General features: G+C 41.6%; 1 protein-coding gene across 9 annotated transcripts in view; it reads right to left on the bottom strand.

Annotated features, from left to right (window-relative positions):
• Positions 1–22319, bottom strand: part of dip2a (disco-interacting protein 2 homolog A) — an 81728-nt gene that overhangs the window by 5766 nt on the left and 53643 nt on the right. The window contains exons 5-34 of one of the 9 annotated variants that reach the window (XM_056388620.1): positions 19400–19669; positions 17371–17508; positions 16215–16256; positions 13124–13243; positions 11714–11911; positions 11384–11475; positions 10870–10980; positions 9723–9846; positions 9528–9637; positions 9291–9393; positions 8580–8644; positions 8081–8174; positions 7301–7420; positions 6940–7054; positions 6250–6389; positions 5859–5995; positions 5671–5751; positions 4968–5095; positions 4704–4818; positions 4016–4217; positions 3756–3865; positions 3279–3359; positions 2916–3033; positions 2633–2754; positions 2294–2405; positions 1978–2087; positions 1462–1592; positions 1142–1310; positions 839–1009; positions 183–212 (exon numbers count right to left, since the gene is read on the bottom strand). In XM_056388620.1, the coding sequence (XP_056244595.1) occupies positions 183–212; positions 839–1009; positions 1142–1310; positions 1462–1592; positions 1978–2087; positions 2294–2405; positions 2633–2754; positions 2916–3033; positions 3279–3359; positions 3756–3865; positions 4016–4217; positions 4704–4818; positions 4968–5095; positions 5671–5751; positions 5859–5995; positions 6250–6389; positions 6940–7054; positions 7301–7420; positions 8081–8174; positions 8580–8644; positions 9291–9393; positions 9528–9637; positions 9723–9846; positions 10870–10980; positions 11384–11475; positions 11714–11911; positions 13124–13243; positions 16215–16256; positions 17371–17508; positions 19400–19669 (3659 nt within the window). Of the gene's footprint in view, positions 1–182; positions 213–838; positions 1010–1141; positions 1311–1461; positions 1593–1977; positions 2088–2293; positions 2406–2632; positions 2755–2915; positions 3034–3278; positions 3360–3755; positions 3866–4015; positions 4218–4703; positions 4819–4963; positions 5096–5670; positions 5752–5858; positions 5996–6249; positions 6390–6939; positions 7055–7300; positions 7421–8080; positions 8175–8579; positions 8645–9290; positions 9394–9527; positions 9638–9722; positions 9847–10869; positions 10981–11383; positions 11476–11713; positions 11912–13123; positions 13244–16214; positions 16257–17370; positions 17509–19399; positions 19670–22319 lie in introns of those variants that run through there. The other 8 variants (XM_056388621.1, XM_056388624.1, XM_056388622.1 and 5 more) reach the window with 8 other exon arrangements.

Here is a 22319-nt window from a genome sequence, read left to right as displayed (position 1 = left end):
AGCTTGTCAGAGAAAAATAAATCCAAGAAAAATAAAATCACTGAATTAAGGTTAAGCATATTCAAACGTCATGCAAGATAAACAACAAACACACACATGGAAACACAGACTCACACAAAGACACACACACACAGACCCAGCAGCAGCCCAATGAGCAAACGGCCACTCTTATCCAACAGTACCTGCTCAGCCAGTTTCCCTAACCTGTTGGGCTGACGGGACAGGGCAGGACAGATAAATAAAGATATATATATATATATTTATATACATGGACACACATGCACACACAACAAACACTCACACATTAAAAAAAAATCACCAGGGATTGGAGAAACAAATAAAAAGAGGACAGAAAAATGGATGAGCAGTCAAACTTCGGAACAGCTCTGTGCATCGTTCAAAAATCTTAAGTCTACGGAGCCTCAAAAACTCCACAAAAGTCTAAAAAGGTTATAATCACATCAGATTATACTGTTAGTTAAATAATCAAAATATAATGTAAAATGAAACATAAAATTTTAAACCCGTAATTATTTTCTTTAACATCAAATTAGTCGGTAAAAGTTACATTCCTGTGTTTTTTCCCTTTTTTCAAATCAGTTGATAGAATAAAATTTTCAAGTTTTTTACTGGCTCATTGTTGCCAGGTAAACTAAGTTCTGATTCGTGTGCACATGTGCACATCGCTGCGCAATCCTGTGTTCTTCACAAATTTCTTGGATGTTCATCTGAATCGTTGCATAGATTTTCTAGCCAGTATGTTTTACCCCTAAAACATTGATCATCATGGACTCTGGACCTCAACCCACCCAACCCTCCTCCTCCCACAGCCACTTACCTGCAAACAGATCGCTACATTCACCCTGCAGCCAAAGGTGGTGCTGACAGCGCGTGGAGAAAGCCCCAAGTCTTTGAAGATCTTTGAGAAGGACTGAGTAAGTGCTATGCGGGGCCTCTCCTCTGCTACCACCATGCACGTACGCACACAAGACAGGTTCACATTTCGCAACTGGAGATTGAAAAAAAAAAAAGGAAAAATACAAACTGAATAAATTGAGAAACAAATTATTGTAATAACATAACATTCTTTCTCAGTTCTCAGTTACATGATACCATTCAACAACTGAAGTGACAAACTGACCCGCAGTGCTTCTGTCTGTGAACCCAGGCCCTTGGTGCACATCTCCATGACTGAATACGAGCAGAAGGTGACTCGCACTTTGTACTGACTGACGGCAGCAAGCCAGAGAGACGCATTACTCTCCAGCTCCAGAGGGGGAACCAGGATGGACTGGTGGCCTGAGTAGACACTAAAACAGAGAGAGATATGCCGTCAGAGAGGCTGAGTGGGAACACACAGACAAAGAAAAGGTTGTACCAGCCACTAACACGGGCTCTTTAACTCGTACGATACTATTTTTGGTTTTGCCATCATTCATTGTTCAGAGCCTTTTGGTTTACCTGCACAGGCACCAGAGAGCAAAGCCGAGGCCGCAGTAAGGGTCCAGACAGATGGCGATCTGCCGGGAAGGGTAGAGTTCACACTGGAGTTTGATGGAGCGACACAAGGCACTGGTGGCAGCGTGAGACATCTAGAAGAGATGATATGACACACATACGCATGTTTTATGTATCAGAACTGGGTCAAAGATTAAATTTCAACTTTAAAACAACACCTTTCATGGTTTCATTGATCCACTCTTTCACACGTGGACATGAACAAACCCCTCTTTGAATAACCTCCAACTGTGTGTAAATGTGATGAGGATTAGCCAATACACACACTTTGTCTTGTATTTTGCTTGTAATGATAGTAGCCATCATTGTTTATTCGTGTTCTCTATCTCCTGAGAACAGGAGGTAAAATAATAATATATATTGAAGTTGTGCTATGAGGAGTAAAGAAAGGCTGGTAACATCCTGACATGAGGGCTGCACCCTGTTGAGTACTCAGGTGACACATCTCCTTCAACATACTTTGACCCCCGCTAGGATGCCTGTTGTAGACACACTGAAGTCCAGGTAAGCTAACATCTCTGGGGTTGGGGGCTTGTACATCTGGGGACTCTTCTTCCTGGGGAGGTCATCTGGAAAACGAATAAAGGGAGAGGAGGAGAGTTTTAAATGCAGACATGTAAATCAAAGATCATCTTTCTATACTTAAAAATCAGCTCTTTGGAGATGAAAGAAGAACATAAACTGAAGACCTTAGTGTGTTTGTGTGTGTGTGTGTGTGTGTGTGTGTGTGTGTTGTGTGTGTGTGTGTGTGTGTGTGTGTGTGTACACAATTCACCTGTGTCTAGCACCATGGGCCAGCTCTTAATGTCCACAGCAGCAGCAGCTTCTTTGGATTTCAGCAGCTTCATTATTGCTTGGGTGGTCAGGATACACACCGACTTACTGACCTTTAACACACAGATATTACAGTATTACTACATATACAGTATTTCATATTACTTTAATTGTTCACACAATTAATGTTGAAAAGAAAAGCAACTTTCAGAGAGCAGAGCTGACTGTGTATTTCATCGAGCTTGTTATATTTTATTGTGTATATACACCAGGTTTAATGATGGTAATGACTGTGGTGAGAAGAATTAAATGAGCTTCTCGACGCAGCTCAGCGTGTTACCTCAACAATCATCTTGACAGTTGGCAGGGTGGTGGCCAGGTTCTGGGGGTGTGGGGGTCTGACAGTGACTGGCACACAGCCAGCGTACAGGCAGCCGTAGAAGGTGGCAATCAGGTCAATTCCTGCACATAAATGTTTGTATATAACAGGGAGTTGTGTGTGATTATGATTAACAGACAAACTTACAACTGCAGGAAGGGTTAGTGTAGAAACACCTGTAATTCTGTGCTCTAAGGGACAGAACTGAAAGGACAATTAGCACAGTAGCAGCAGCAGGTCTTACCTGGCGGGTAGACGAGTGCTACATGGTCTCCAGTGTTTAGGCGTCCCATCAAAGCTGCGGCCACCCGCTCTGCCCGCTTGTGCAGCTGCAGACAGGAAGCTGTACTAGCCACCGTGCCCTGAAGAGCAAAAGATAAGAACACAAGTTACATTTATCTACACGGCTATCTATGTTGAACAGATATAAAGGTTATAAGTTTAAAGAAGGGTGTTCTTTATCATCTGTAAGATTCATCAAACTTCAGATGGTTTAAAATAGTTGACATTGCATGACAATATTTCATTTAGTGAGGTAGTAAATTTTTATCTGTATCACCCTTCTTAATTCAATTCATGGTAAAGAGATGGTGGACAAAAGTAGTACCTTAGCATTGAGAACAATGAACAGAGGATGGTCTGGAGTAGCCTGAGCTCTCCATTGTAGCACGTCCTGTATGTAAAGGAACTATAAGAGAGAGACAGAAACACGGGTTTAATTACAGAGGAATCAAATTCTCACACAGCAAAGTCAAGACACATCGAGACAATGATGACTCATTAAAGAAACTGTGTGTAACCTGATGGAGTATAATGGCACATGGTGTGTTTTTTGTAAATGAAAGATAGATCTGATGGGTCACAGTATATGTGAAGCTGAAAACAGTAATGGGTTTAATGCATGATAGAAGAGGAATCTGATTTACACAAAACCTGTGTTCATTCAGGCAGATTTTTGTCACAGCAGGAAGTCAAACCCATGTCCTCTCCATCAGCTGTGTGTATTTCAGATTTCAGATCCTTACCTGTGTCTGCAGTGAATGTGTTGAGGTGATGAGTGGGTGAAATGAGGATGACCATCTACCTTACGTGCCTGGTCATTGTCCTCCAGTTGTGCCACGTCTCTCCCACAGGCTTGTGCTATCCTCTTGCCTGCTACCAGGTTGCCTACTATCATAGAAGCAGGACCGACCTCTGTGCAGCACAAACCAGATCATCAATATCATCGTACATGTACTTTCATAAACATAAAAGTAAACACAGCAATAAAAAAATTAAGAAATTAAGTAAATGAAGTCTTCATGCTACATTTGTTTCTAAACCTGAGCACTGCTGGTGGTCTACCTGGCTGTTTTTGTCTTGGCTTGGGCAGGTTGGTGACACAAGTGTGAGGGCACATGAGGACATTGCAGGGGTGCAAGGCACCCTCCAGGAAGCGCTGTTTGGTCTCAGATATATGGATGCCACCGAGAGGAGCCTTTGGAAGCGTGTTGGCAGGAACCAGAGCCAGGCAGTAAACCCCAACCTGGTGGATGCTGTCTATGGCCTGGAAACAGACAGGTAATACACACATAAAAAGGGGAAAATCAGCAAAGCTGTCAAGTAAATCAGAAGTTATCTTAATTTTACTCGATCTAAAAACGAATAATGTGAGCTTTGTGCAGTCGAGTTTTAGTTTTAGTAAGCACCCTAGGGGATGTTTTCACTTGCAATTATTCTTGTTTTAATATCTATGACTTTTATATGCATATGTAGATTATAAAATAAACCAAACCAAGACAAAAATATTGACTTTTTTCAGCTTTGAGTTGGACATTGTAAAGACAAACCATAAACATGTCACTCTTCTAATGGCAGTTTTTCAAAGCATGCAGTAAGCCTTGGCTGATTTCACCCTCCATCCTTCTTAGTAATACTACCTTCTTAGTAAATATATCTGATTTGCACTGAAAAACTGAGAAAACATCCAAACCACAGGTATAGTCCTCTAAATACAGTGTTATAAGGTGATAACATGTGAAAAACAGAGCACCTGAAGGACACGGCTCATCCATTGGAAGCTGTCTTCCTCAGAAGCATCCGGCCTCTGCTCTGCCACAACAACAATCCTCTCGTCATGCAGCACTGACACAGAAAACACTGCTATCCTGGAACACAATGTAAAACAACACTGTTAGAGCAAGACTGTACTCATTCAATGAAGCTGCTCAGTCACTGATGTGCTTTACATTGTCAGTAGAGAGTGAGACGGCAGTGATATGAAGAGAAGTGTATAGTTTTAAAATTCCTCTTTTACCTCCCCCTGTACACAAACTTCATGGGTTCGACTGCCAATGCTGTGGCAACTACGTCATCGGCATTGTGCCTCCGTCCACTGACCACCATCAGCCCATCCATCTTCCCCACAACAAACACAAGGCTGTCCTGGTGGGAAACAGAGTAAATGTATCATCAAAAGTCAAAAGTATCATCAACCTCTTTATATCTTTGAGCTGTCATGTTCTTACAGGGAAATAAACTTAATTTGTCGACAGATAATTGAATGATAATTAGCCCGGCCAAGCCATTCCCCAATTTTTTCTCCACTCATTGTGGTCTTGTATGAATTCGCTCTTGACAAATCTGATCTCAGGTCGCCATATAAAATATCAGTCTCTCCTTCACTGATTTCAAAGTGTAAAAATAAGACAGCTGTTTGTGTAAACTATCAACTAAATGTAGTTTCTTAATAAACATTGCTTTCATTGCAACTACAGTATATACTATCAAAGAAACCATTGACAACTGTTTTCAGAGAGGTCTGTGATTTATGTCAAATATCTGCCTGTTCTGTTAAGCAGACATGTAATTTATATTCATAAGCTTGTGCTGCCAGAAGTACAACACATCACCCCTGGGACGTTTGGTAGATTTGAGTTTTGTGTTTAAGACAGAGCTATAAGACAGACATCTAAGTAAAGGAAGGTTAAAAGATTGCATGTTAATGAGGTGGAACTTACTGGTCCCACAAAGCCCAGCAGTGAAGTCCTGCTGAAGGGTCTGTCACTGATGGGAACCCCAGATGATGTTACTGGGATGGTCTGCAAGAGACGTGCATGGATGAAGTACAGAAAAGACAAGTATTTGGAGAGATCAGCTTACTGCTTACTTTGACACATTTGAACAGTTCCAGAAATAAAACACTCACCTCAAAGATGTTCTTGGTCATGCCCGGGAGGCCATAGTAAGCTACACCAGTGCTACCTGAGCTCATGCAGATCTCTCCGACCTCATCTGTCTGACAGAGATAAGGTGTCCCCTCCACCCGCACCACACAAACCACAGCTGGAGACACACAATCATGACAGGAGGATCCGACGTCAGAACAATGAAATATCATTTAACATAAATCAGTTTTCTTATTCCTACTCAAGAGACCCTTAAGTTCCTAATGTGCAGCCATGAACACTATGATGCCATAATCACAGCCAGATCCTGCAGTCTGATCAGATCATCCATCTTCTCTACAGTATCTTTATCATAAGCGTTTTACTCATTAATGGCAGCAAACTGTTAATAAGTAGCACAGTGCACTGTACCTCCAGGCATGACCTGTCCCACATCCTGCACTGTAAGGACAGATAGTTTCTCCTCTGTGTCAACACGGATCACACTGTGGCTCAGCCCACCCATAGACAGCACCGCCTTCCCTGGGGGAGGAACACCCATTTCTGGAGGTCTGCAGGACACACACAGATTTTACACACAGAAACCAACACTGTCACTTCACTTCACTGTCCTCTTCATTTCTTCTGCCTTTCATAGTAAACAAACATTACCAATTTGTGACTCACAGTTTATATGGTTAGCTTGGTTCATAAACTATATCTCTAACACATGAAAAGGAGACAGATATGATTCTGATAGAATTGATGAGCATGCGAATTTGTGAGATGTAGACTCTCCATTACAACAATTCTATACTCATATATATATCTTAAAACAAAAGGTGTTTCTAACTTTAAAAAATAGAGCCAGCTTCTGTATTTACAGCATGTGTTTTTAGTCCGTCTGTCTGTCATCCTAATTGTTCCTCCATAACTGAGGCCTGTGATCAGCAGAGAGCTGTAAAATCCTACAGTTCATCTCTGTGATAAAGAAGCACAAATCCCCCTCCTCTCCCTGCAGGATCCAGCTGATGTTGCAAACGCAGTGTGATATAACAGCGCAGCAATGCAAAGCAGTGGCAGGTTGCTTTGTTCTCATAAGATGCAGTAACAGCAGCTCACCTGCGGATGGCGACAGTCATGGCCTCCGAAGAGCTGGCACATGGACAGATCACCTCAGGTCGCAGCCCACGTGCCTGGAACACATTGAGGAAGGCATCGCAGGAAGATATCGACCCTGTGGTAGCACACACACACACACACACACACACACACACACACACACACACACACACACACACACACACACACACACACACACACACACACACACACACACACACAAACACAAACACACACACACACACACACACACACGTATATACAGTCAGATAGATATATAAATGCAAACAAAATAAATCTTGTGGCTTCAGGGTGTTTAATAAGGTTATTTAATTAAATGAGAATCTGCAGGTGCACTCACATGGGTTGGCTCCGTCGGCTACAATCAGCATGCGCAGTGAGCTCAGGCTGATGTCTCTCTGGTCTCTCTGAGCCAGCAGAGACCAGTGCATGTCCCTCGATTTCACCACTGCTACCCGCGCTGTACGGAGGACACGAAGACAAGGAGACAGGCTGACAATGGAATCATCCAATCAACACCTCTGTCACCCAGCTTGACTGCCAATCACAGATCACGCAATCTGATGGCAAATAGCGCCATGGTCTGACTCGGTTACCAACAGGTGACTCAGCAGAGCTCAGACCAGAAAGGAGTTGAATCTTATTCAGCGCTGCAGGCCTCTTGTCCTCGACCTCCACTGGGTTAATACAACTGAACTAGAAATCAATGATTCAAAAAAAACTATTGCTTTAATCCATGCACCCTCTCAAATGTACAATGAAAATCAAAACTGTTATGAGAAACAGACTCTCTCTGGAATATAACTTGTACACGTTTACAGACACTTACAACAAGAAGAAAATGTTGGATAAGCCATCGCCATCCAGCAAGCTACCATTGTATTTTTCTCAAGGAACTTTCTTGTAAAAATGTATGTGTGCTACTTTTTAAGTGTGATATAATGCACTACAACAAGTGTTGTGATTTCCCATAATGAATAACAATAACAAACGAGATAACCCTAAAATTTATATAAAGCTCAGTTGGTTTCCCTGTGCTACATCCCTCTTCAAAGGGCTGAGATGCTGCGAGCAGAGTTACAGTGAAAAGTGACAAATGCCGAGGGGAACTGACTCTTACCTTTGTATGTGTGAACCTTCTGTATCCAGGAGAGGGGGTTGACTTTCATCAGTGAGTATGGGATGCTGATCACGTGCATCCTGTTCATGACACTCTGCCATGAAAACAGAAAAAAACATCAGATAAGCACCAAAAATATATCGAAGTGCATTACACCCACACAATGTCACTGCAAACAAACTTATCTGAGTATAAAATAAGCATGTTGGTGCTTCTACTACAGGTTATGTATGAACTCTATGTAAATTCCATGGCATGTTCGGAACGGGTTAATAAAAGTTGGGTTGACTATGTATTGGAAGAAACCAAATTTTTATTCACAGGTCTCAAACTCTTGAGTTATCAGACAAGATGTCCATCAGGACTTCATTAGTTTGAATGAATTTACATATTGAAATAGCCCTCATAGGGAAAAAGTCGGTCAGATGACTCAGATCTCCTCTATTTCCAATTATATAACCATCCTATTAGCTTTACCAGGGAGTTTAAGACCACTTACAGTGAGAACACCATGCCATAATCCTGCTTCCCTCTTGAAATCCAGGACATTGGTTATGGTTTCAGCTGCAAATCAAAAAGAGGATTTTGCCAAGGTTAGGGGGGGGGGGGGGGGGGGGGGGCAAAAAGCGTTTAAGACATTTAATCAACATTCCTTTTCTTCACTTGCACAATCATACTTCATCCTATTCCAATTTTCTTAATAAACCCTGACTGTAGCAGCACTGGCTTGAGAGAAGCACTAAACTAAGTTTCAGAAGCAGACCTGGGGTATCTCAAGGGGCTACTGGTGCAGTTAGAAGTTATTTAGAGCAAAACTGTGACACTGGAGGAGAGGAGGTGCCTTACGTTCTCTTTCTTTTTATGCAGACCTGACCCAGGTCTGACGCAAACACACATAGCACACTAGGCAGCTGTGTTTATCAAACTAAACTGTAATTATACTCTGATAGGATCTGTGAACAACGCAGAGGGGAATTCTATAATATCAGAGATTAAAAATAAGTGTCTTCAATGAATGTGCTCTGTGTTATCTAATCTGAAGTATGAATAAAAAAAGAAATTGCATAATCCTACTAAAGCTGGTCTCTCTTTCTCTCTTTAGCATATGTTAACATCACTAACTGGATGGTTTTCTCCATGTCAGAGGAATGAATAAATGATGGAGAAGACACAAGGCAGGTGAAAAGTAAATACAGAGTGTCCTCTTCACCTTCAGTGTAGCAGCAGGCCTGTGTGAGGGCGTGACAGTGAGCCAACATGGCTGAATGGGACACTGTGATCCCCATGGTGCTTCCTTCCTTGCTGGTTTTATACTAGATGTAAGAAACAGAAAAACATTTAAACAGATTCATTCCAAAAAATTAGATATGAATTATATGAAAAAGAAGACTACCTAAGAATTAATCTATCTTTTTTTTACTGGTAAGATCAATGAAACCACACTTACTTCTATGTAGGCTATGTCATTACTGGCTTCACGTATTGGAGGATGCCAATCTTTCGGAGGCTTCACAACATGTTTTCCATCTGTCACAAACCACAGCAACCGCGGCCAGCCTGCAGAGACATAGACATGAAACCAGTTCAAACCAACTGAAACTATACAGACAGAGCCTCAAAATGAAAATAAAACAGGCTGTACCTTTGAAAGTGGCTACCTCCCCAGTTTGTGCTTTGGGCAGGCCTTTCTGACAAGCATCAGTGGTCAGTGCCAACGTGACACCACAGCTGCCCAACAGAAAGCCAATCTGTTGACTTCCTGCATCCTGGGGGACCAAAGAGAATAAAAACTGAGGTTCATACTGGCAAACTTCGGAAAATAGTATCTGTCACACAATGATCAACTATTAAGAACAATACAATTTAGAACAAGAAAGCTTTAAGAAGAGATGCTCTGAGAGAATGTGGGAATTGTAACAGGGAGAGAAAGAAGGACGATGGCTGCATCTTACATCAAAGCACCAGCAGGTGAGAAAAAAAGAGTGATGGCCAATTATTAAAAACTCTACTGCTGAGCATCAAAGCCCGATCGTAGCAGGAATGAAACCCAAGATCTGACGCGCGCTCACTCATATTTGATTGGCTGTGCAAATTAGCTTACAGCTAGACTCATGCTGAGCAAACCGTACTGTGCAGAAAGGCAAAGAATTGTGGGAGATGCTGGGTGGGAGGATGTGGCAGAGAGACAGAGACGTAGAACGGGAGTACAGAAAAAGAAAAAGAAAAAGAAAAAGAAAGAAAGAAAGAAAGAAAGAAAGAAATGTGATTTGGCAGAGCTAGTGAATGCCTTTCTGACTCCTGAGAACAGTTGGCCTGTGATCTAATATTTTGACTGGAATTACACATCATTTCACCTTACTCAAATCTCATTAATTACAGCACAGTGTCTGCCAACAGCATGCTTATAAAGGGCAATCAAGAACAGGTATTAATATTCAGCCTGTGTAACCAATGAGCCTGAATTTGTAAGGATGTGCAAGGAGCCACAATGCATTATAACACTCTGCAATTAGAACATTTAAAAGATAATGCTGGCACAATTATAGTCGCGCAACAGATAACCAAAAACTAGATGTTGTTTGGGACAAACAGATATTCAGGAATGTAAGAATAAATCACAAATATCCACACTGGGACAACATAACCATCAAACTGGGCATGTCATGTCTACACTTCAATCATTGAGGGGTCAATTGTCCAGCAGGGGTCACTACTGCTCTTCACTGGTTGTATTGATCAGCAATATAATGTGAAAGTCCCAGGAGACAGTATTTTGTTTCTGCCTTTACCTTTCTGGTCAGCGGTACTTCGATAGGCACAGGTACCAGCTCTGCCAGGAGACAGCCGTAGAAGGCCACCATGAACATCACTGGATCGTTGTTGGGGAAAACAAGTGCAACCTACGGGGTATCAGAAACACAACATGTCAAATGATATGTTATACAGTTTCTGATTTATGTAAAGATAAAGAAAGCAAAGAGCACAGTGTGTAGCAACTTTGTAGCCAAAAAAAAAAAAAAAATTGCTTCCCCTCACAAGTAATGATATGATGATATTGTGTTCGTAAAGACCAAGAAAAAAACAAACATGCCAACTTATTGAAAATGGAGCTCTGAAAAGCAGCACTCTAAATGATAAATTATGATTTATGATTAAAAAAAAAAAAAAGTTCAAGATATTGCATCTTTAACCGTGAGATAATTTTACTGTTGCACTTGGTGAATATTGTGTTAGGAGCATCAGCCACACACCTAAACAACAGAGAATATAACATGCAACTGACCACCACAACTCATGACTTACTCTGTCTCCAGGCATAAGCAAAGGCTCATTCCTGGTGCTCAGCTTGTTAAGAAGAGTATAGGCCAGTTTCTGACTGCGGGTCCACAGTTTACCTACAGAGGTGAACACACACTGTAAAATATTTCCTTGGATTTAACAACTCCAGACAGTCGAATTAACATTCAAACACATAACAGCTTAGTCTGACAGGAGATAACAAAATGGGATATGCAGAGACAGACACTTCCTTGTTGATCCGTACATTGAAAACCACCAAGATTAGATGACAAAAGGTGATTTTTGTTTTTCCACTGTTAATTCTGGACCAATCATCCACAAGTTGATACCTACCATAAGTGAGTGTGTAGACTGGCTTGCCAGCATTGTCAAGTGCCGTCAGACAGGGACTCTTGGGCTGAGTCGTCCCCCACCGCTGTAAGGCTGCTGGCAAGGAGGGAGGCCAGTTGGTGACCACCCCGAGAGGCTCTCCTTCCAGGGGACTCATCTGCTGGCCTTCTGGCTTTGGCTGGTTAGGATCTGGCTGCTGGACTAAATATATGAGGAAGAGAATGGAACTTCAGTCTGAGGGTGAATTCAGTAGACAATATGTGCAACAAAGCAGGATAAACTCCTTGTGTAGAAGTGCCATGCAAGCTCTTTGAGAAAGAGTCTGTGTGTCTGATTTTGGTTGAGAGATTTACATAGAAATGGTACATTTTTGCATTATACCGCCCTTTTAAAGGAAGACAGGGTAATAAAGGAAGTGTGGGACTGAAAGGCAATGAGATGGGAGTGATGGAAGAGGAAAAACAGAGTTTAAAGGTGAGCTGTGTCTCAGCAATTCCTGAGAAACTTGGAGCTACAGCTTTTTAAAAAGGCACAGGTTTCTCTCTTCCTTCTAGCACCCTACTTGCTCTTTGATTTGACTTTCATCTCACTGTCGCTATTCTCGCTTCACACTCACCTGAACTTTCTGATAAGTGGGATTCAGAATTGTTTAACTGAGCTGGCAAGATGGATCCCTGCCAAATAAAGCACCTCTATCAGGAACAGATAGTGTTCGGTCAGGTTCCATTTCAGCTTTGTGTGTGTTTTTCTCCTCACACCAAGCAGACCACCGAGGCCTGCCATGCCACAGCCTCAGTGCCAGAGTCAGGGAAGCCTTACAATCACCTGCTGATGTGTTACTATTCCTGCTGCTTTTTCATTTTCAGTGTTTATTCAGCCTGGCAGAGAACCACCCAAAACCCATGATGGGCTGGTTGGAATAGAGGAAATGGTTAGACAAGGCTGGTCCAGTGTTTGTGTGTGTGTGTGTAGTGTGTGTGTGTGTGTGTGTGTGTGTGTGTGTGGTGTGTGTGTGTGTGTGTGTGTGTGTGTTTCTGTACCTAGAATTCCCTAACCACTCCTTTCCACACCTGGTGGTCTCAGCTCCGACAAGAGACAAAATGATAACCACTGATCTAAAAATGTAGCTCAACTGTTGATTTGAGAGGCGTGGTGAGGTCAATGTGACATTTTTGTCTCTGCTGTAACAAGAATTTCATCAATAACCAATAGTGAAACTGCAAAAATCCAGTGATGCCAAAAACAAGGTCAGCCGATGTACTTGTCATCAGCAGAAGGGTTTGTGTAAAATCCAGCATTTAACTGCTGAAGGCTCTGATCAGGATGCTTGTCACATACCATGAAGAGGAACGCTTTTTTCCCATGATTTATTGATTTTATAAAAGTAATGTAATTATTTCCAGGCCAGCTTACCATCCAAAAGCTCCTCAAAGTCGTCCACAAAGAACTCTCGCAGTGGCGGTCGCTTCGGTCTCTTCAGAGTGTTGAGCAGCTGCTGGATTTTGGAGGAGACGCGGCTGTTGACTGGAACACCTACACAATGAGATTGGAGGGAATGAAGAAAACGGTAGGGGGGAAATAAAAATGGCAAGACAAAGGTATGGAGAGACATACAGACATGGAAAGGAAGAATATCAGGGTGGAAATGATGTATGGAACAGGTGGGAGGGGATACAGTAGAGAAAGACATGTGGACAGACAGATTGAGACAATGATGAGGTAAGGACAGGAAATGGATGAGGGAAGGACAGATAAGAAAAGAAAAGAGAAAAGGTCAGTATGGTGTTCTAATGGGACACAGAGGACAACCAGCTGTCACTCACACTGTGGCAAGACAACAAAACAGTGGACCACGAGGTCCTGAACAGTCACCTGGAGGTCAAAGGTTATAGTCTTTCAGTCAGGTTACACTCTAGAATCACTGAAACACCTCACAGGCAAAATAAATAAGAAAACGAGGAGCAGCCTCGCCTGCTGCCTAGCAACAAAGATGTCCTTTCTGCACTAAGTGATTCATGAGGTGTCTCAAAAGGGGTCTGTTTTACATACACTTTGCAAAATCATACTTCTGGGAGGATAAAATCACCTACAGCTCAGTCAAGTTAAAATATATCTATATGTGTATGTTAGATGTGTATGTTAAAACGGATCTTTAATAAGCTTTTTACATTGCTGTGCATAAGAAAGCCGAACCAGAGCATACTCAAAAAGCATTACTGCAGAGACATGGACCTTTGTGAAGACATAATAACTTGAGCGACAGGAAAGGAGAGAGAACGAGAGAAACAACAGACTTGAAATGAGAGAAGGGGGAGGTGTGCAGTTAGATTTCCTTCACATTTTGGACACGTGCAGACTATAATCATCATCGGACATCATTTCCTCCATCTGATTTCATACTTAGTTTGGGAGGGGGGTGGTCTGTGTCAGACATTCCAGACAGCCACAGGAGACGAAGGCCACAGCTGCATGAAGCTTGCCTGATCTATCTTACTATAATAAGCCTGGCTCAGACAGACTCTGCCTCCTCATGTAGGGACAGATGTACTGGGAGTAGACTTGTGAGGGTCAGCGCAGCACCTGATGGGCCAATTAGAAAGCCCCAGACACATAGAACAACATCTGAGGGCCCTGAACCCCACCCACTCAAGGGCCTTGATCATTAATATCACAGCCAACCAGGGTCTGCATCTGATGATGACTATAATTAATGTTTTCATGATTTCATAATTTATCCACCCACAGCACTGAATCACTGTAGCAAACACTGGGTCTAGTTTAATTTGTGCATAAAATGCCACACCCGGTCTTCACCATAATACTACTGTACATGCATATATAGTAATAAGAACTGTATAAAGCAACAAACTAAAAGCATATCAAACATGGGAAGAAAAGATAAAACTGTTGTTATTCTACATTTTGTTTAATTTCAACAAATCCCATGAAATACAATAAGGTGTTTTTCTGACTTTCCAACCACACATAATTCTTAAAAAATGGTCCGAAACATCTGAGCACTGACAAACATTACTGAAATTGGAGTAAACACTGAACACCCCTGGATTAATACAGATTCAGTATGCTACAAAGTATTTACAGCAGTAGGAGTTGTATGTGGGATTGACTCAAGATAAACTACAGTGCCCATGTTCATTATAATGAAGGAACATGTCACCCAGTCCAACTGCATGGCTCTTTATTTCTTCTTTAGTATAGTTTTTAGACAACAATGGTGTGACTGAAAGCTTTCTGAGTGATGTCAGAAAATGAGAGCGTATGAGGAGATCAACATGAAAAGTTGTTATGGTGCCTAAAACTGCATTATTCACAAAAGTAATGAGAGGAAATCTGCCTGTTAGGATGTTAGAGTGCAGGATTAGCTGTTAGCTCCAGCCATCTGGTCAGAGCTCCAGATTTAATGCAGGCTGTGGATACTCCGACATTGAAACTACAGGAATAAACGTCAGTTTTAAGGTGAGACAGCTCAAACTGTTACTGTGTGTTGTTTGTTTACCTGTTTAGTGAATATTGCTAAGCCTCTGTGTTTAACATGAGTTTAGAGTTTCAGTTTGGAAGTCGGTGACAGTTGATAGTGGAGCAGACTGATGTGCCACATTATGCTTATAATTTTCCAAAGAAAAACATTAAGCAGGTGTGTGGTGTAAATAGTTTAACTAGTGAAAATGTCTATATATAAGCTGTTATGACACTGTGGAAGCGTGTTTTACCTCAATGCTGCATGCATATCGTTGATTGTTTGAAAACAGGACACCTGTCTCAGGCTTTTGATACAAAGTCAAAACGAGTTAGTAAGATTAATTATTTGTTAGTTTTGGTCTGTTCATGGGATTTGTTAGCAATAGGAATAATATAGAATATCACCAGGCAGCGCAGGGTGCACGCGCCATCACGAAATAACACACAGCGTCAGTATTCAACTACAGATAGAACCAAAGTCAATGTGTAGCCTGTTTTCTACAACCAACTATGAGTCAATATTAAATCGGCAGCAGTGCTAGACTGCTGCCATCAAAGAACCCACTGTGTGTCTACAGGGTAACAGTCTGGTGTCACAGAAAAAAGTCCTAGTGTCCCAGTGCAAGAGAGAAAACAAGTATGTCAACATGCTTATTATTCACATCTGCAAATGAGAAGTTACACCTGCCGCTGTTTCACACTATCTGCTTCAATGCGATCAATGTGAAGAGCATTTAGGTTAGACATAGCTTGAAGATGCTATAAATGCTTAAGCATTTGCAACACACTCAGCTATGCATGCACACACACACACACACACACACACACACACACACACACACACACACACAGGAATGTTATGACTGAATTCACTGTAGCTTTGCATATACTTTTGAGGAACACACATGGTTTGGTATAGGTATAGGCGAAGGCAGAAACACAAACACACACAAACATAAATGCACACGCAGCAGAGTGCACATGTAGCGGACTGCCATAAAGTTGGAGGAACAGTTATAAATACCATCCATTAAACTGAGGGATCCTTCACCTCTCCACTCACAGCCTGGAGGAGAGACACATCAGGATGTCAATGAAACAGTCCTACAAACTTTGTGTATATGTGAATGTGTGAGAAATCTACCAGCAGCCAGACGTAGGTGAGAGTGGGCTTATGAAAGACTCAGACAGTTGTTGTACCACAACAACAAAGATAGGATTATTTTTGTCATTTTCTTCAACCCATGTGGGAAAACAGGCTTAGGAGGTGTGGGTCATCTTGAATATCACAAAGCAAAATAGGAGAAAAAATAAAAATCCATAGATTTAACAACTTCCGTTCCTTTTCCGTCCACAGCCAGGTGACTGGTTCACCATTTATTAGCAGTGAAAGCCCAGACAACGCACACATATTCATAATGACAGAGGATAGACGGCAGGAAGGTGATAGCTCTGCTACAGCAGTGGACATTGGGCACTGATTCAAAGTAGCTCTGCTCAGCTCTGATGCTGAATGACTGAAGATGGACAAGTGACAGAAATACAGCGCTGCTTTTTATGGAATGGTCGACCTGATTGTCATCTATGGCAACTCTCTGTGGACAATAAACTTGGTGCAGTTACTGTGAGATCTATCTGAATGCATCATACACATCTACTGATAAGTACTAGTTAAACTGATTGAAAATGATTTCACGGGTTACTCATCTGTCCGCTAACAGTATCCACTGTCAATATCTGTGATGGCCCATCTGGGAAGTGTTGGCAGCGCTGAGTGAACACTAGACTAGATGCTGTATGAATGATGAATGATATTAATTTTAAGTACTGATTCACTAACAACATGACATAAACTGCACACAAGACTCCTGATAGTTTGGTTTACGACACACGTCTCAAAGACTTTTACCTTTCCATTTTAGGACTCATGTAAAACGATTTTCCTGTCTAAATCATTATTATTATCTATGAGTTCTTATTTGTTTAGGGGATAAAACATTAAGGAAGAAACATAGTGGATTTTTAGGGGGGTTGTAGAGGTGCACTGTTACCATGGCAACACAAGAGGGTCAGTCAGCAGCTTGTGCCAGTCTGACTAAGACAGAGGGACAGACAGCAGGGGAGAAAGTGAAAGGGAGGTGACTTTATTTTCTGAGTGGGTGCGTAAGTAGGAAACTCACCATCTGCAGTCTCCATGACGCTGGTGTGGTGGTTGTAGCCACGGGAAACGCCTCGCACCGAGGCCACCTGGGGCCGCTCCGCATGAAGCGAGGAGCGCTCCGACAGCCCTGTCACATCGGGGGGTGCTGAGTGGTTATCTGTGATGAGTCGGGTGTTGGGGGTTAAAAGGTCAAACGCCAGGCCTACTTTGGGCTGTTGCAACTATATAAAAAAGTAAGCAAATAAACTGATCTGACAGCTAAGGAATTTGATTGAGAGGCTAGGAGCTTTTTTGTCATCTATAAGTGAAAAGTCTTTCACTGCGGAAGAATGTGTCCACATTTTACCTCCATTTTAACTACGTGCCAGGATAATGAATGAATGTTTCTATTCAACAGATACATTCCCCTCAGCAAGTACTGTATTCACAGGGAGCAAGATGTCTGTGTATTATGCTTAACAGGCAAGTCTGAGGACTTTGTGATCGCTTCCATTTGCACTCCCTTTGTGTGCTCAAAAAGGACACCTCACAATCCATACACTCCCTGGCCACTTTATCAAGTGCACCTATACAACTGAAAGCAACTAAGTACAACACAAATATTACATTTACAAAGATCATAATGATTAGTTTTTGTTGAGACTGTCAGAGAGGTATTAATTCAACTATTTGTTTATTATTCAAGTCATAGTTAGTGGTGGTGTAGTACTGGACAGCACCATTTTGAATAATGTTTTAAATATGGATGTGTGGGGTCAGAAAAATATTAGAAACATTTCTAAATATTATGTAATCCAGTTCAACATCAATGCCAAATACAACCTCAATAATAAACATAGTGAAATTAACACCTCAGACAGTGTCAATCAAAAACATTATTATCCTTGTAAAGGTAGAATTCATGAGCTGTTGCAGTGGATTGCATTCGATTTTGGAACCAAAAACAACTGCACCCTGAGAAACTAAGGTTCTGTACATGTATAATACATGCACTGTATTAACTATATCCGGCTTTACTATCCATAAAACCCTCGAATGTTTCCCATGTATAATGGCCAACCGTCATGGCAGCCAGAATCAAGAGTTTGAGGGGGCAAGGAAGAGGGTGATATGGGAGATTTATTTACAGCTCCATGCAAAGGCAGTCACTGCTGCTACTTTATGACAGCAACCTTGAGGGAAGACGAGCTGGACAGAAATCATACAGCTCCATCCTAATAGGATATCGTTCTGCCAGCAACACATACAGACACACATGAACACACACACACACACACCATCTCACTTTGCTGCTGCTTAGAGACGGATGGAGATAAATCTACTGAATCTCATTAACTAGCTTGTGACACTCGAATGGCAACGAGGAACGAGTAGCTTTGAGGGGGAAGTGGCTGTGAGCCCTTTCACATGACTGAATGACAGTGAGAAGGCAGATGGAGACGACTAATTAGAAAGTCGTGAATTAAAACTCTGTTGCTTGTTCCCTTTTTCTTGTCTCATCAAGTGCTTTTGTGTATCTGGTGGGAGATAAGGTGTTGCCTGTAGCAGATGTGTAGGACACCTCTGTCTGTCTGCGATTAAGCTATAGTTATCCAAAAACAGCCTGAGCGACAAAGTACAGGTTCAGGTGCTGAAATCAGCAAATTTGAGACAATGGAAAAGTATAAAAATCTGACTCTGATTCATGTATATACAGAGATGGAAGAATTTAAAATCATACAGCTAAGCAGGGGGTTTTGCAGGCTTGTTTAGGGACTGTATTAGAATGTAATTTTACTGTGAAGGTTATCCCAGTGAAAACTTCCACCAGCACACTTGAATAGTGAGAATATTATCATTATTATCTCATTCTAGTTCTAAAATACCTTCCTATTTCAGCTCACAACCACACTAGATATATTTTTACAGTTTTCCAAAAAAGATGTTGAGAAAAATGTATTTACCTCTGCTAACAGGACGAGAGCGCTGCATTAATTAAAAAAGGGAAAAGAACATACTGATGGGCCAGCCGATATGTGATGGAGTGTGAAACTTTGTGAGTCACTGACCTAGCTGGGTGTGTGCCATAAGGTCGGCCAGTGCGGTAGCTGCTGCGTTGGCGTTGAGGGCTGCGTGGGCAGTGGTGTTGGTGGTGGTGACGGATCTCCCTCCCGGATGGGATGAGGTGGATGACGCGGAGGATGAGGTGGACGAACCCTGGATGACACGGTTAAACCAGTGCTCAACGGCTGGGTGGCCGTGGCCCTGGTAGGGCGTGGAGGTGGCCAGACGTCCCTGCCGGCGCAGCGAGCCCTCGTCTTCTGACGCTGAGGAGGTGTCTGTGTTTGACAGGTCAAGACAGGGCAGCGTCACAACAGTGGACAAGAACACGGGGCTGTCTCCAGGAAAAAAAAAAACAAGATGGCAAAATGTGGCAATGGAACTCTCAGGATTCAGATGATATGCTGATGACAAACTACTCTACTTACACATACAGGACATAGTATATATAATTCAGTGGGATGGCCAGATGATTTCAATGGAGATGGAAGTTAGTAAGCTGAGGGATGTTTGTTTCTAAATGTCTTATGGCTTCACTGGTAGAGGATGTCTTTGATACTTGACTGCCTGTAAAAACTGCCACACTAACACACAGGCACACTGCAACGATATGTGTACTACATAGTATAATAGATTTTTGCAACAAACAGGACAGAGTGATTCATATTTGTAGAGGACAGGGGAAGTGCAAACAAATTAGATGCTATGGGAAAACATGAGGTTGGAGGATAAAACTAACAAAGTCAGCTTTTCAAGAAAATGTTTTATTTATGGTAGAAATTATACCCGGTTGTACGCCTACTGTAGGTTCTTGGGTTTATGCAGCTATAAGAACTTACAAGTCTTGGCTATGTTGAACTACAGACCTACAGATGTTCTAGAAAAAAATTGTTTTCTTTTTGGTCTGTTGGAGCATTTACATTTTACCAAATAAATACCCCTCAAAAAACATACCTATGGAACTTCCCACATACAATACAAACAGAAACTGAAATCTCCAATGTTGGTGTACAAGTAAACTTTGATAACAGTAGTGTATGCTTAAGTTATTATGACTTGGACAGAACCCCAGTCACTGATGATTTTACTGTTCTTCCCTTGAGGCAACTATGAGCAGTTGGTCTCAGCAAAAATAGCCCAAACAAGAACAACTTCAAAGTAAGGTAAGGATCTTTCAAAAGGAACACATTCCACTTCATCTGCCAAACTCCCAGAGATGTCTGTTCTTTCGACAGGATCATTGAAGTCGCACCAGAGCAGGCCAGTCTGAGATTTGCATTCTGCAGAGAACTGAGTGCAATGAAAGGGCTAAAAGAGCTTAGACATCACCCACTTGAGAACATGAAATACTCAAGTTATAAACAACAGCTGTTTTCAACATCACCAAGAAAGGTCATACTTCCCCCATTATTTACCATTAACAAAGGAAAACAGCAGTGCTTGCTCTGCAGGCCCTGAAAAACATACAAAACTCATTCACACACCTCAAAATATTGCACTAAAGTCATATGGAAAACCTACCCCAAGTCCACTGAGGGGATGAGAGAGACAATTAGAAACAGAGATTAAAGCTTGTGTGTGAGATCAGCACATGCCCGATGGATGCTCTCTAAACCAATGAGCCTTTCTGTGATTAATCTACCTACTAATTATTCACAGTAGGTAGTTACAAGTAAAGTCCACCAATTGAGAGACTGTTAAAGTCCCTGTTACTTTCCTCAAGCTTCCTCATGGCCTTGCAGAGGCTGTCAGAGGAAGGCTACAGGAGGTTGGATTATAACAAGCTAGAATTTAATGTCTCAACATCCAGCGGACTCATGGGGGTTATCTCGTATTTATGATTCTGTTTGTTATTCCTCTGCCTCTCCAATCTCTCTCAGTAACCTTGACACAGTAACACAGACGGAGAAGGAAAGAAAGGGTCAGAGAACAAATGCAAAGTAGAAATGAAAAGGTGGAAGAATGGGAGAGAAACTAAGAGAGAGAAAGAGGTTATTAGTCACAGTTACACAGAGAAAAAAAGAATAGATAATGAAGAGTGAGTTAGAGAAAGGCACCAAGTGATGGAGGATTTGAGGTAGAGTGGGATATAGAAGAGAGAAAACCTAAGTAGAGACAGAGGCAGAAATGCTGAGATCTAAGTTATTCTTGTGCATCAATGAAATATTATGTTCAAGCAAGCAAAGACAGGTATATTAATTAATCTTCAGCCCAGCAATCTAACACTGTAACAACATAATGGTTGGTTCCTGAGAGTGACAAAGACTATTCTGACTACGTACAAATGGCATCCTACATATTGGAGCATCCAGGTTCAACTTATCTTTCATCTATGTACTAGAGATCGTAAAACACTTTTACTGATTGTGTACTAAATTGTTTACTAGTACTGAAAACAAGACTAAGAGGCTGTACTTAAGGGATGGTGGTGCTCTGAGCAAAATGCTAACATCAGTATGCTAACATGTTTATAATGACATCAACATGCTGATATTTAGCAGGTATAATGTTTACTATGTTCACAATCTTAGTTACAAAGTATAGCTCAAGCTGATAGGAATGTTTTTAGTTTTGCAGGTTTTTTGTTCAGAAACCAATGTACTGAGGAAACTAGAGGAAAATTCAGGGGATCACCAAAGTTATTACGATTCATCTTAAGGGGGAGATAAATATGTATACCAGATGTGAATAAAATCAATCCAACATTTTGTTAAGATATTTTAGTCTGGATCAAAGTGGAGAGGAACTTTAATGTAAATCACTGATTAGTATTGTTTGTATTGTATGTTTTCTGTGTATTAGTTACAATGTTTTGTGTAAATCGTGTTTGTCTTTTCATTGGTCTATATATTGCCTACATTTCTGTTGTCTGATTAAGGCATCTACCATCCAATCATGTCACACTGTACTGAATGACAGGTCTGCAAG

Source organism: Seriola aureovittata, chromosome 11 (genome assembly GCF_021018895.1).
Source record: "Seriola aureovittata isolate HTS-2021-v1 ecotype China chromosome 11, ASM2101889v1, whole genome shotgun sequence".
NCBI lineage: Eukaryota > Metazoa > Chordata > Actinopteri > Carangiformes > Carangidae > Seriola > Seriola aureovittata.
This window is presented reverse-complemented; position numbering and strand designations above follow the sequence as displayed.